The sequence below is a fragment of the Cervus elaphus genome, chromosome 11, assembly GCF_910594005.1.
Source record: "Cervus elaphus chromosome 11, mCerEla1.1, whole genome shotgun sequence".
Classification (NCBI taxonomy): Eukaryota; Metazoa; Chordata; class Mammalia; order Artiodactyla; family Cervidae; genus Cervus; species Cervus elaphus.
Window position 1 is genome coordinate 88,560,942 of NC_057825.1, and position 14,660 is coordinate 88,575,601.

General features: G+C 43.0%; 1 protein-coding gene across 8 annotated transcripts in view; it reads left to right on the forward strand.

Annotated features, from left to right (window-relative positions):
- Positions 1 to 14,347, forward strand: part of SRD5A2 (steroid 5 alpha-reductase 2) — a 48,193-nt gene extending 33,846 nt beyond the window's left edge. For 2 of the 8 annotated variants that reach the window (XM_043918312.1, XM_043918313.1), the window contains 3 exons: positions 3,328 to 3,429; positions 6,091 to 6,241; positions 11,992 to 14,345. In XM_043918312.1, the coding sequence (XP_043774247.1) occupies positions 3,328 to 3,429; positions 6,091 to 6,241; positions 11,992 to 12,058 (320 nt within the window). In that variant the 3' untranslated portion in view covers positions 12,059 to 14,345. Of the gene's footprint in view, positions 1 to 3,327; positions 3,430 to 6,090; positions 6,242 to 11,991 lie in introns of all 8 variants that reach the window. The other 6 variants (XR_006343620.1, XR_006343621.1, XM_043918316.1 and 3 more) reach the window with 6 other exon arrangements.
- Positions 14,348 to 14,660: the final 313 nt, after the last annotated feature.

The following is a 14,660-nucleotide window of genomic DNA, read 5'->3' on the forward strand; positions in this document are numbered from 1 at the left end:
AACTTGTGATGAGAGGGCTTCCCTAGTGGCTCAGATGGTAAGGAATCTGCCTGCAACACAGGAGACCCGGGTTCAATCTCTGGGTCAGGAAGAGCCCCTGGAGAAGGGCATGGCAACCCACTCCAGCATCCTTGCTTGGAGAATCCCATGGGCAGAGGAGCCTGGCCGACTACAGTCCAAAGGGTCACAGAGAGTTGGACACGACTGAGTGACTAACACTAATACACTTGTGATGAGTGATGCTTTGGGGAAAAGAGATGCTCAGATCAGGTTTCCCATACGCCTCTCTATGTGCTGTAAAAAAAAAGTGGGATCTGGGCTAGATAAAAATGTTCTTGAAGGATGTAATGACCAGATGTTAGATGAGGGCCCATTTTGGACTTTGGTTTACAAGAACCAGTTAGAAGCAGAGTTCTGGGAGTATTGAGGAAACTGGAATATGTTGAGGTATTACATAAGATGAAGATCTATAAAGATATGTACCAAGGTGTTTAATAGTGGTAGGGACAAAGTGTTTTGTTTTTCTTATTTTTGCTAATAAGCATTTCATCTTCCACAAAACATATGTACTTCTTTTTTTTGTATTTTTTTAATCTTTTATATGTACTTCTTTGGCAATAAACTATCATCAGATCCTATTCTCCCCTGCTTAAAACCTGCCAGTGTCTTCCTGTTGCTCTTAAAAATCCGAACTTCTCACCATGGCCCATAGAGCCTAACAACATTTTGAAATTATCACCCTATTCTCATCTCCTCCTCCCCCACCTCCTGCCATCTATCTTAAAGCATTAACTGCAGCACCTTCCTTCTGTTTCTTAGACATACTAAACCTATACTATCTTCAGGACCTTTGCATCTGTTAGTTCCTCTACCAGAAAGCTCTTCCCGCAAATACAGATCTTTGTATATTCATTATTCAAATCATAGGGCAGATACCAAATCTTCAGAAAAGCTTTCCCTGTTGACCTCATCTAAAGTAGAGACACCTCCTCCCCACCCCAATTCACTCTCTGTTTCATCATCCTCCTTTGATTTTCTGCTTTGTAGTGGTATGTGATTTAAATTTTTTCATTATTTTAATTCACTTCTGTGTTTCCCCACCGAAATGTAATTTCTGTGAGAACAGACACCTTGACTGCTTTTCTCACTATTACATCCCTGGTGTTTAAGGCAGCGCTTGGTACATAGTAAGATCTCATCAAATGTTATTTGAATGAATGAATGAACGAGTAAACATGTGAATGAATCTCATATTATCCTTGTAAGATTTGCTATTAGAATCTACATTTTACAAATAAGAAAACCGAGGCTCAGAGAAGTTAAGTGACTTGTCCAGGGACACACAGACATCAAATCTAATGTGCCTGCTTTTTCATTGCTGTGTGTGCTATTTTCCACCCCCCTCCCATCCCCTGGTGCTCCCTCCACTGGTGCCCCTTCCCTCTAGGATAATAACCTTTTGACTAGACAAGATTAAAAATGATTGTTTCATATCAAAGAAAATGAGGTGAGAGTAGGTGTGACTGCTTTTAATTCAATTGTTCTTGCTTTTTGCCTGTTGTAATTTGATCAGCACACATACACTTGGCTGAGAGCTGGGCTTGGGCAACTATGGCATAAGACCTAGCACGCACAGTCCTGGCACTCCTCATCTCAGACCTTTCTGTGCCTGTGAATGGGGAAGGGGAGTGTGCAGTGGTGAAAAGCAGTTTGCTAGGTGCCAAGCTCTCTAACTACTTCCACAAGAGTAGATACATCAGTCAGTAGTGCTCTGAGCAATAAGTCACAGAAAACCAGCTCTTCAGTTCAGTTCATTTCAGTCGCTCAGTTGTGTTTGACTCTTTGTGACCCCATGAATGGCAGCACGCCAGGCCTCCCTGTCCATCACCAACTCCCGGAGTCCACCCAGACTCATGTCTATTGAGTCAGTGATGCCATCCAACCATTTCATCCTCTGTCGTCCCCTTCTCCTCCTGCCCTCAATCTTTCCCAGCAGCAGGGTCTTTTCAAATGAGTCAGCTCTTCGTATCAGGTGGCCAAAGTATTGCAGTTTCAGCTTCAACATCAGTTCTTCCAATAAACACCCAGGACTGATCTCCTTTAGGATGGACTGGTTGGATCTCCTTACAGTCCAAGGGACTCTCAAGAGTCTTCTCCAACACCACAGTTCAAAAGCATCAATTCTTCAGTGCTCAGCTTTCTTTATAGTCCAACTCTCATATCCATACATGACCACTGGAAAAACCATAGCCTTGACTAGCTGGACCTTTGTTGACAAAGTAATGTCTCTGCTTTTTAATATGCTGTCTATGTTGGTCATAACTTTCCTTCCAAGGAGTAGGCGTCTTTTAATTTCATGGCTGCAATCACCATCTGCAATGATTTTGGAGCCCCCCAAAATAAAGTCAGCCACTGTTTCCTCTGTTTTCCCATTTTTTGCCATGAAGTGATGGGACTGGATGCCATGATCTTAGTTTTCTGAATGTTGAGCTTTAAACCAACTCTTAGTAACTTAAATAATTAAGAATTTCTATTTCTCACATAACAAGATTGTCCAAAGGTAGGTGGTTTCTGTATTCCTTCAGTTGCTTCCTGGTGTCACTAAGATCCCAAGCACTTTCTGCTCCACTGTTCTGAACATATTTATCTCATGTCCTCATGACAGTCACCACATGGTTGCAAGACATTTCTTGTAGCTCCAGGCATCACACCTAGCAATGAAGGAAGAGGGAGGCAGTAGAGGCACTGGTCCCACCTGCCCACTTTATCAGAAAAGCAAGAGTTCCAAGGAAACCTCCAGAAGTCTTTTCTTTACACTGTCTCAGCAGAACTAGGTCACAAGACCTCTTCTCAGCCTTCCAGCCTCTAGAGTGGGGGTGGCCAAGGAGGAGGGATTTGAATTGGTGGTTAAGTTTGCTGACCATAGTTTGATTGTCTTTGAATGAGCTGAAGGCTTGCTATTTATTCATTCACTTACTTGCTTCTGTCCTTATTTATTTAAATGTCAGATGATGGTGGGGGCTCCCTCTCCTCTCTCACTCATCTCTATCCCCTGACACTGTGCATTTTCAGTCTTTGGCCTATGAAAGCATAGCTCTTTCATTCAAATTTGGGACCAGGGTACATTGCTCCCCCACCTTGCCTTAGTATCATTCTTAGAATTCGAGGTCAAATGCTGTTCCCTTCATTTTTTAGAAAACAACCAAACCAAACCAAAAAAAAAAAAAAAAGAAGAAAAAGAAGAACCAAAACAACAAACCACTCTGATTGTGAGAAAACACCCAAAACAGCACACATTGTTAACTTCTCCCTCTCTTCTTTGCCAAGGTGTCTTCTTATTCATTTTGGGAATGGGAATCAACATTCACAGTGACTATATATTGCGCCAGCTCAGGAAGCCTGGAGAAATCATCTATAGGATTCCACAAGGTAACATCTCCCCTGCCCTCCAGATTCTCACTCTTCCTTGAGAGCCTGTCCCAGGAATTTCACTATGAGTAACAAAAGAGAGGGCACAGATGATGCAATCTATTCCAGTAGGTCCCTGACTTCTCCTCCATGTCCCATCCTGCCCCACAGTACATTTGCGTTCCTGGTCTGAACCTGAAAGAGCAAGAGAAGAGCCCCCAGGAAGGTTCACGATCACGAAACCCTCGGTGTGGGGAGTGTGGGTTTTGGGGTCAGGTGGAGGCAGGCTGTCACTCAGGTTTATCATGTGCTGTATTAGCGTTCTCCAGAGAAGTAGAACCAACTGAATATAGGCTTCCCCGGTGGCCCAATGACAAAGAATCCACCTGCCAATGCAGGAGACACAGGAGGACAGGGGTTTAATCCCTGAGCCTGGAAGGAGGAAATGGCCACCTTCTTGACGAAGAAATGGCAACCTACTCCGGGATTCTTGCCTGGAAAAATCTCACGGACAGAGGACGCTGGTGGGCTATAGTCATGGGGTTGCAAAAGAGTTGGACACGGCTGAACACACACACACAACTGATAAATAAAGAGATTTATTATGAGGAATTGGGTCACATGACTGTGGAGGTTGAGAAATCCCAGAATCTGCCGTCTACAAGGTGGAGTCCCCAGAGAAGAGGTGGTGTAATTTCCAGTTCTCAAGGCCTGAGAACTAGGAGAGCTTCCATGTAAGTTCCAGTCTGAGTGTAGGAAACCAATGTTCAGCTCAAAACCAGAGAATGAATTCTCCCTCAGTCGATTTTTGTTCTGTTCAAGCCTCCAGAGGATTGATGCCTCTCAATCTGGGGTTTGGGCGTGGGGTGGGGAGACAATCTGCTTTACTCAGTCTGTTGACTCAAATGTTAATTTGATCCTGACACTGTCACGGACATACCCAGAAATAATGATCAATGAAGTATCTGGGTACCACATGGCCCGGTCAAGTTGACACAAGAAATTAACAATCATCTGTATGTAGAGTGCTGATCCTTCCTAGGTGAGCAAATAAAGCCAAATCATGCATGACCAACACATTTGTCCTCTTCAAGAAGTCTCACTAGACTTAACTAGTGAGCAGTAAGGGGGTAGCATTTGTTTATTCCCCGCCACTTGAGTGTTCTTAAAGATGTAGAGGACCATGTTTACTTCATCAAAACTTAGGATGGGAAGCCTTACAAGTACAAGTGCATTTTCAGAGGTAAAGGTGCAGAATATTTGAAGTTCTATTGTTCCCAAGTAATCAGGGTGTGAGGTGGGAGTGAATTCACCCAAATCATTCTCCAGCTTTTTGGGTGAATATTTGTGTAGGTCAGTGGCTCCTACCCTTTTTGATGTAAACACAACCCTTTATTTACATTTAAAAATTACTGAATTATAATGTTAGCACATACTAATATCCACTGATTAGTCTATGATTAAAAAATAATGACAAAGCTAACTTTGAATTCAGCAATACTTAAATGAATTTGAATGTGGCTAACATCCTTTCAGTATCTACATCCAACAAAAACATACTGTAGGTTGAAGTATACCATTTGCTATATTCACAGACTGTTCATAGACTCTTTGCAATCAGCCAGTAGTTCCTCCTGAGGCCTGGGGAGTTATAGGCCAGGAGCCGCTGATGCAGTCTCATCCTTAAGGAAGATAACTTTAAGGGTCTTTTATTTTTTAAGTCTTCACTCAGTAACTAGACAAATAGAGAAGAGCAGAGAAAATTCTTGAAAGCTAGATTGTCAAGGTTGGTTTCCAACTATTGGATTGGCCAAAAAGTTCATTTGAATTTTTCTGTAGCATCTTACAAAACACCTGAATGAACTTTTTGGCCAACCCAATATTAAGTTATTTTAGATAATGGTTTAAAAACAAAATATTCTTTGTATAAGTATGGAAAGAAAAATTGTTTTGGGTGAAGCTTTCCCAGGTTAGTGTGGGGCAGAAATATTGAATGTAAATATATTTCCTATCATTAGAAACATGTTGATTTATAGATACAGTTTTGAGATCAGAAATAGTGGTTGGATAGAAAAGGAAGCCTTTAAAATCAGTAGAAACAGACTTCACCAGTCTCCAGGAGGGAAAAACCCTGCAGCTCCCACTCTGAACTTAAACTTGAATGGAGTGTACTGCTTTGCAGAAGTGGGAGGGCAAACACCAAAGCAGAATCGGACTGCTGCTCACATCAATTCAGGCTTTTATTATTTTCACAGTAGTATGTTGTTTCACTTTGATGGTGGATGTGCTGTGGGCTGAGGCACTGTGGGTGCCCAGGGAAGGACTGAGGTCAGAGGTGGTTGGAGATGTTACTTAACGGAATGAAACAAGCGCCGACCTCCTGCACCTCATCCTTGTCCTGCCCCAAGCCAGGGGTTCAGCAGTTGCTGGAGATCCGGATGGAGCCCGTCCAGCGATTTGGGCCACTCCTCATCCTTCCAGGATGTTCTGAGGGCTACAGGACGCCGACACTGTTTTCCCTTCTCCCCAAGAGGATTCCACCAAACTCCCCTGACTCTGAAGGCGGTCTCCAGCCCCTCATTTACCTAGGTGCCCTTGTGTGTTTTGGAACAAAGCAAAGGGGTTCTAACATGGCAATAATGGAGCGCAGGTGACTGACTTGTTGATTCTTCCTGCACACAGGTGGCTTGTTCACGTATGTTTCTGGAGCCAATTTCCTTGGTGAGATCATTGAATGGATCGGCTATGCCCTGGCCTCTTGGTCCCTCCCAGCACTTGCATTTGCATTTTTCTCACTTTGTTTCCTTGGGCTTCGAGCTTTTCATCATCATAGGTAAACTTTTCAATTAAGGTGGCCGCATCCACATAGCTTTCTTCTCCAAACAGGCTTTTCTTAAAACACGGAGTCTTTTAGGTCTTTTAGAAACCTAAAAGATTTATTTTTAACAAGTTAAGGTTGACACAGTAACCCAGATGGGTCAATTCTGACGTCTCGGATTTTCACTGAAGTTGGAATTTAGCTGGGTGACAGCAGCAGTGACACTTTTTTCCTTCCTATGAACAAAAACAATCCCACATAGACAGTGGCACTGAGGCGACTTGCAAAGCCACATGCTTGTGGAAGAAGGCTTCCCAGAGAGAAGCACTCGGTGTCCACGTGAGGTAGTTGACCAGGCTCTGTGCCCTCCTATGAGGCTTATCTGGCGATGGCTGCTGTTTGGCTGTGGGCTACAGGTTAAGAGTCAGGAGATACAAGGTGTGCTTCAGTTCACTTCGGCCACACTCCCCAAGTGTGCTCCATGGGTGGGACCCCGGGTTGCACTTTCCAGAGCTTCCCAGGCAGTTCTGAGGCACAGTTCAGATGGAGAGTCAGTGGGGAAAAGCACTAGCTCTGAACCTAGTGTGGCTGCTATTTTTAATTCTAGGTTTGGTGCTAACAGTTCAGGTAATCACAGAGCCCTGGAAACCCCAGAATTCTTTTCTTGGAATATATATAATACCAGGGTTTATTCTGGTACTCTCCTCCTTCCCCTGCCCCCACCTTCTGTGGATCATGCCCAGGTCATTGCTGGCTTCCTGGGAAGATCAGTTCAGTTCAGTTCGGTTGCTCAGTCGTGTCTGCCTCTTTGTGACCTCATGAACTGCAGCACACCAGGCTTCCCTATCACCAGTTCCTGGAGCTTGCTCAAACTAACATCCATCGAGTCGCTGATGCCATCTAACGATCTCATCCTCTGCCATCCCCTTCTCCTGCCTTCAATCTTTCCCAGCATCAGGGTCTCTTCCAATGAGTCAACTCTTCGCATCAGGCCAAAGTATTGGAGTTTCAGCTTCAACATCAGCCCTTCCAATGAATATTCAGGATTTTAGGATTGACTAGTTGGATCTCCTTGTATTCCAAAGGACTCTCAAGGGTCTTCTCCAACACCACAGTTCAAAAGCATCAGTTCTTTGGTGGTCAGTTTTCTTTATAGTCCAACTCTCACATCCATACATGACTGCTGGAAAAACCATAGCTTTGACTAGATGAACCTTTGTTGACAAAGTAATGTCTCTGCTTTTAAATATGTTGTCTAGGTTGGTCATAGCTTTTCTCCCAAGGAGCAAGCATCTTTTAATTTCATGACTGCAGTCACCATCTGCAGTGATTTTGGAGCCCAAGAAAATAAAGTCTCTCACTGTTTTCCATTGTTTCCCCATCTATTTGCAATGAAGTGATGGGACCAGATGCCATGATCTTAGTTTTCTGAATGTTGAGTTTTAAGCCAACTTTTTCACTGTCCTCTTTCACTTTCATCAAGAGGCTCTTTAGTTCTCTTTCTACCATAAAGGAGGTATCATCTGTGTATCTGAGGTTATTGCTATTTCTCCTGGCAGTCTTGATTCCAGCTTGTGCCTTGTCCAGCCTGATATTTCAAATGGTGTACTCTGCATATCAGTTAAATAAGCAGGATGACAATATATGTACTTCTTTCCCGATTTGGAACCAGTCTGTTGTTCCATGTTCCGTTCTAACTGTTGCTTCTTGACCTGCATACAGGTTTCTCAGGAGGCAGGTCAGGTGGTATGGTATTTCCATCTCTTGAAGAATTTCCCACAGTTTGTTGTGATCCACACAGTCAAAGTCTTTGGCATAGTCAATAAAGCAGAAGTAGATATTTTTCTGGAACTCTCTTGCTTTTTTGATGATCCAACAGATGTTGGCAATTTGACCTCTGGTTCCTCTGCCATTTCTAAATCCAGCTTGAACATCTGGAAGTTCAAATTTCACATACTGTTGAAGTCTGTCTTGGAGAATTTTGAGCATTATTTTGCTAGTGTGTGAGATGAGTGCAATTGTGCAGTAGTTTGAACATTCTTTGGCATTGCCTTTCTTTGGGAGTGGAATGAAAACTGACCTTTTCCAGTCCTGTGGCCACTGCTGAGTTTTCCAAATTTGCTGGCATATTGAGTGCAGCACTTTCACAGCATCATCTTTCAGGATTTTAAATAGCTCAACTGGTATTCCATCACATTCACTAGCTTTGTTCGTAGTGATGCTTCCTAAGGCCCACTTGACTTTGTATTCCAGGATGTCTGACTCTAGGTGAGTGATCACACCACTGTGGTTATCTGGGTCATGAAGATCTTTTTTGTATAGTTCTTCTGTGTGTTCTTGCCACCTCTTCTTAATATCTTCTGCTTCTGTGAGGTCCATACCATTTCTGTCCTTTATTGTGCCCATCTTTGCATGAAAAGTTCCCTTGGTATCTCTAATTTTCTTGAAGAGATCTCTGGTCATTCCCATTCTGTTGTTTTCCTCTATTTCTTTGCATTGATCAGTGAGGAGGGCTTTCTCCTTGTTATTCTTTGGAACACTGCATTCAGATGGGTATATCTTTCCTTTTCTCTTTTGCCTTTAGCTTCTCTTCTTTTCTCAGCTATTCATAAGGCCTCCTCAGACAACCGTTTTGCCTATTTGCATTTCTTTTTCTTGGGGATGGTCTTGACCCCTACCTCTTGTACAATGTCACAAACCTCCATCCATAGTTATTCAGGCACTCTGTCTATAAGATCTAATCCTTTTAATCTATTTGTCACTTCCACTGTATAATCATAAGGGATTTGATTGAGGTCATACCTGAATGGTCTAGTGGTTTTCCCTACTTTCTTCAATTTAAGTCTGAATTTTTCAGTAAGGGGTTCATGATCTGAGCCACAGTCAGCTCCAGGTCTTGTTTTTGCTGACTGTTTGGAGCTTCTCCATCTTTGGCTGCAAAGAATACAATCAATCTGATTTTGGCATTGATCATCTGGTGATGTCCACGTGTAGAGTTTTCTCTTGTGGTGTTGGAAGAGGATGTTTGCTATGAGCAGTGCGTTCACTTGGCAAAACTCTGTTAGCCTTTGCCCTGCTTCATTTTGTAGTCCAAGGTCAAATTTGCCTGTTACTTCAGGTATTTTTTGACTTCCTAGTTTTGCATTCCAGTCCCCTCTGATGAAAAGGACATCTTTTTTTAGGTGTTAGTTCTAGAAGGTCTTGTAGGTCTTCATAGAACCATTCAAGTTCAACCTCTTTGGCATTGCTTGTTGGGGCACAGACTTGGATTAATGTGATATTGGATGGTTTGCCTTGGATATTAACAGAGATCATTCTGTCATTTTTGAGATTGTACCCAAGAACTGCATTTTGGGCTCTTTTGTTGTCTGTGAGGGCTACTCCGTTTCTTCTAAGGGATACTTGCCCACAGTAGTAGATATGATGGTCATCTGAATTAAATTCACCTATTCCAATCCATTTTGGTTCACTGATTCCTAAAATGTTAATGTTTACTCTTGCCATCTCCTGTTTGACCACTTCCAATTTACCTTGATTCATGGACGTAACATTTCAGGTTCCTATGCAATGTTGCTTTTTACAGCATCGGACTTTACTTCCATCACCAGTCACATCCACAGCTGGGTGGTGTTTTTGCTTTGGCTCTGTCTCTTCATTCTTTCTGTGTTTATTTCTCCTGGGAAGATAGGCCAGCCATTCTGTGTGATACCTGTGTGTGGGACACTTTCAGGGCTGTGCCACCTCCTGGGGAATTCTGGGAACTGCAGGAGATAGACCCTTCTCCCGTGGACAGAGGAGCCTGGCAGGCTATAGTTCATAGGGTCACAAAGAATTGGACATGACTGAAGAGACTTAGCATTCACCTACTATTGTCTAGCTTGAAGTTTTATCAGCTTCCACCTCCCTCCTAATCCCTACACCCGCGATAGGGTGGGGACAAAAATTTAAGTATCTCTGAAAGGGAAAGAAATACACACTAAATTGCTATTAGGCCTTAAAGACAAGTTTCAGATCCCTTTTCTGAAGTGGGACTAGAGGAAAGAGAAAGCCTGTTGTTCCTGGACACAGAGTGGGGCAGGGAGGTGGGGAGGATGCCCAAAGGGAGAACGGGCTTGGAATCAGGACACTGAAGGAAACTCTTAGGCTCCTGCATAAGCATTTTAGTCCAACTAATGATCAATTTCATAGCCTTGAAGTCTTAACTAAGAATGGGCTCTTTTCCTTGGAATGGGATTTATGCAGAGACCTTCTAGAAATGAATGAAACAGCAGCTCTGCTCATAACTCATTCCTACCCTCTCCTGGGCTTGGTAGAGAAGGGCCCCGGTGGGGTCCCCAGCCTGGAAGGGGGTGAGTGAAATAATTCTCCCCCATTCAGGTAGGCCTGTTGCCCACCAGAGTCAGAGAAGTGGGGTAGGGACAGGGCAGCAGTCAGTAGAAGACTGCTGAGTGTGGACTGTGCTGGGCCTGGTCAGGGAGGCAGCAGTTCTACCAGAGGGCTCTAGCTGGGGCGACAGCAAAATCCCAACTGAGGCCCTGTCCTGCTGTGTTGACTGCTTCAGAGGGAAGGCTGGAGGGCGTCACTTTTACAAGGCTCATTGGGGTTTGTGAAAGGCAGCTCAGCAGACCCCACATCACTGCATGGAAAACCAGCCACCTCCCTTGACATATTAACACTGTGTGCCCGCCCTTTCAAACTATGATACTTGAACAGAGTGTATCCACTTAACGATAACTTAAGATACCAGCTTCACCTAGTTAAGAGAACAGCCTGGTCACTTAAAGAGAAAGCCATTTTTACAAGACATATTAGTTTCCCTTGACTGCCCAGAGAGGAACTGAGTGGCTTAAAGAACCGAAATGTATTCTCTCACAGTTCTGGAGGCAGAAGTCTGAAATCAAGGTGTGGGAGGAGTACACTCTCTGAAGGCTGAAGGGAAGAATCCTTCCTCGTCTCTTCCTAGCTTCTGGCAGTGGCCGGCATTCCTTGGTGTTCGTGGCTTGTAGCTGCATCCCTGTCATCCCTGCCTCTGTCTTCACAAGGCTTTCCCCCACTGTGTGTCTGTCTCTGTCTCTTCTTTCCCTTCTCATGAGAACAACAGTCAGATTGGATTAAGGGCCCACCCTGCTCCAGGATGACCTTATCTTAATAAGTTATATCTGCAATGACCCTATTTTCAAAATAAGGTCACCTTCTCAGGTACTGGAAGTTAGAAGCTCAGCCTATGTTTTGGAGGACACACAATTCAATAGACAATACAAGGTAACTTTTTTTTTTTTTTTTTTTCTTTTGGCATTCCCCCAGGCCTTGTGAAGGGATATTTTACCTGGGAACCTAACCAGTTCTCTAGAGTTAACCTTGACCATGCTCTTTGGGATCTCTGGTTCCTGTATGCCTCAGTTGAATCCACTGAGTACTTCTTTCTGGCTATTATATATTCTTTACTGGGTAAAATATACATAACAAAATTTCCCATTTTAACCATATTAAACATATAACTCAGTGGCATCAGGTACGCTTATCATGTGGTACAGCCACTACTGCCGGTCTCTGGCTATTGTTTTTTCTTTCCCAACATGAGAAGCTTCAACATTTGCAAGAGATAGGATGCTGGAGCGAGGAAGAAGATAGACAGATGGCCACCTGGAAAAGTCAAGTCCCAAATAACTCCAGGCTGATTTGTAACAGGGACTTCAAACAGATCAAACCTCAACTACTGACCACTGCTTGATTGTATTTATAATTATTCCTCTTTTGTCTTTTAGATTCTACCTCAAGATGTTTGATGACTACCCCAAGTCTCGGAGAGCCCTCATTCCGTTCATCTTTTAAAGAAACCAAAGAACAAGGGAACAAAGCTCCCATGATCCTGTTGAAAACCATCAAGCTGCTGAACCTGTAACTTTTAAAGTCCCACTGTGTATGTGTAATAATAGTGTGGTGTCCTGGCAGCTGGCCTGAGGAGTCTGCATGGGCCCCCCTAGTGTCTCCTCCCACCCCCCTGGGGGTCTCTGTGCTGCTCTCCTGTTGAAGAATAAGGCCCCACCTTTTAATGCAGAGATACCTGCTTCTTAGCTATTCCTCCTATAAAGTGCAAACTTCCCTATGTGTTTTTTCTTTTGAATGGCCCAAGTACATGTGGCTTTATACCTACTCTGTATCAGTGTTAAGACTTCTGCAGTTGAGAAAGCTTTGAGTTGAGGGCATTGCTTATAGAATTTATTAAAGTACACGTTTGACTCCTATACAAATTAGCAGCAATTTAAATTCCGAAGCTGCACAGACCCAGAGCAATTCTCCTCCCAAATGAAAACCTACTCACCTCTTCCTTTTCCTTAGTTAATTATGAAAGATGTGACATGATTAAGTAGACTTTGAGCAGAGGAGCCCTCTCTTCATTCTGCTGAAGATGCAACAATACATTGACCCCATTTCAAATTTGTGCATTGTCTTAGTGGCTCTGTGTTCCTGAAGATTTCACAGTCCCCATTAGAGACACCATACACAGGCTAACACAGATAACTGGTGTGGATTTTACCAAAGGTCAGGTTTTAATGACCACAAAGAAGAAGAGATGACTCTGGTTGACCACAGAGGGAGAGAGAAAGTATTTTACATATAGACTGCAAACTCTCATGGTTTTGGAAACTGGTGTGTGTATGTGCTTAGTTGCTCAGTCGTGTCCGTCTCTTTGTGACCCCATGGACTATAGCCCACCAGACTCCTCTGTCCATGGGGATTCTTCAGGCAAGAATACTGGAGTGGGTTGCCATGCCCTTCTCCAGGGGATCTTCCCAACCCAGGAATTGAACCCAGGTCTCCTGCATTGCAGGCGGATTCTTTACCATCTGAGCCACAAGAGAAGCCCTGGAAACAGGTGGAAATAGCCAAATAACGAGAGTGTCAGACAATGGAAAGTACCGAGTTAGAGTGTATGCTGTTTCCCTTGACCAGATGTGTACAGTGATGGTGAAGCATCTCAGAAGCACCCAGCATCTCTTCCCTTCTGGAGTTTCTGCACCACAGTCCTCAGGATCTGTTCAAGAAGGAATCCCCTAGAGGTGCCTTGAACCTCAGTCCTTAGAAGTCCTGGGAGCCGAGGCTGGAATTCACAACCAGAAGGACACTTCTAGGCAGACAACCTGCTTTGTTTGGCCCCAACAGTGTTTTACACATAGTTTGGTTTTCTTTTTCTTTTTACATTAAAAGTTTCCAAAATTTAAAAATTAGGAGGTTTCTTCATTTTCCAGTTTCTTTTAGAACATTGGAGAATCTGGGCCTGTGGAGCCTGCCAAGAACTGGGACTGGTCAGCTGGTAGACATCAGAATTTGCAACCTCAGTGGAGAGGGGTGTCACTCTCAAGTGGATGCTGAAACTTTGGGCTCTCTAAGGAAGGGACTGAACCCTCCTAACCAGAATACATGATGATATTTGTCTCTGCAGGTCTAGGTTTGTGTCCAGCATTGGTAATCTTTAGCAAATCTCTTTGAGAAGTGAGCACCAGTTTCATCCTATGTAGTGCTAAGTGCAGAAATTCACTAGCTAAAATACACAGGACACTCAAAAGATCTGAAGATGTATATGACTGAAAAATACAAATTGTAATCATTTATACACATGTTTTGCTGTTTAAATAACTCTCAAATTATGGATAAGTAAGTTTTTTTTAATTAAAAGATCCCCAAACTTATAAATATTTTTATAAGGTGTTGAGCCGTGTTTGTTCCCTTTTATTCTGTGTTTTTTTGTTTGTTTGTTTTGTTTTCCCTGAGTGCTGCTTCCTTTCTTCCTTCTCTATTTTGCCAACTTGAAATTCAGGGCCCTGAGCTGAAAATAAAAGAGAAATATGACTTATAGAGCTTGTCAACCACAGCTTAGAACTCCAAGCAGGTGCAATAAAGGCGCAGGAGAATGTACTAAGGCTGGATGCCCCTCCAAGTGTTCAGGAATTCACCGGGGAGTGGGGAAACCACGCTCCGTGAAATCAATCTTAAGGTGTAGGTTGGCCTCTGTGAAATGACTTCCAGTTCTCTCTGCAACACTTAAAACTGCCTTTATGAAATCCTTTATCTTATTACTATATATAATACCCAGACCAGTCCGTGATTTGTAATAAATGCTCAATAAATGGTAGCTATTATTTGCTCAGTGTGTGCAATCTCAGAAGGAAAACTGCTGTTCAGCAATTTCATGTTCTTGCCACTAGAGGGTGCTCTTTAGAATTTTGTTTAGGACAACTGATTTATTATGCTTAGGTCTAACTCGCATGTTTGAAATTTAAGAAACTCATAATTACAATTTATCATGATCAAGGACTTTCTTAATTTAAATATAGGGTAGAATAAACTTCATATAATTTTATTTGTTTTTAGATTTTTTTTTTTTTGATGTGGACCATTTTTAAAGTCTTTATTGAATTTATTACAATATTGC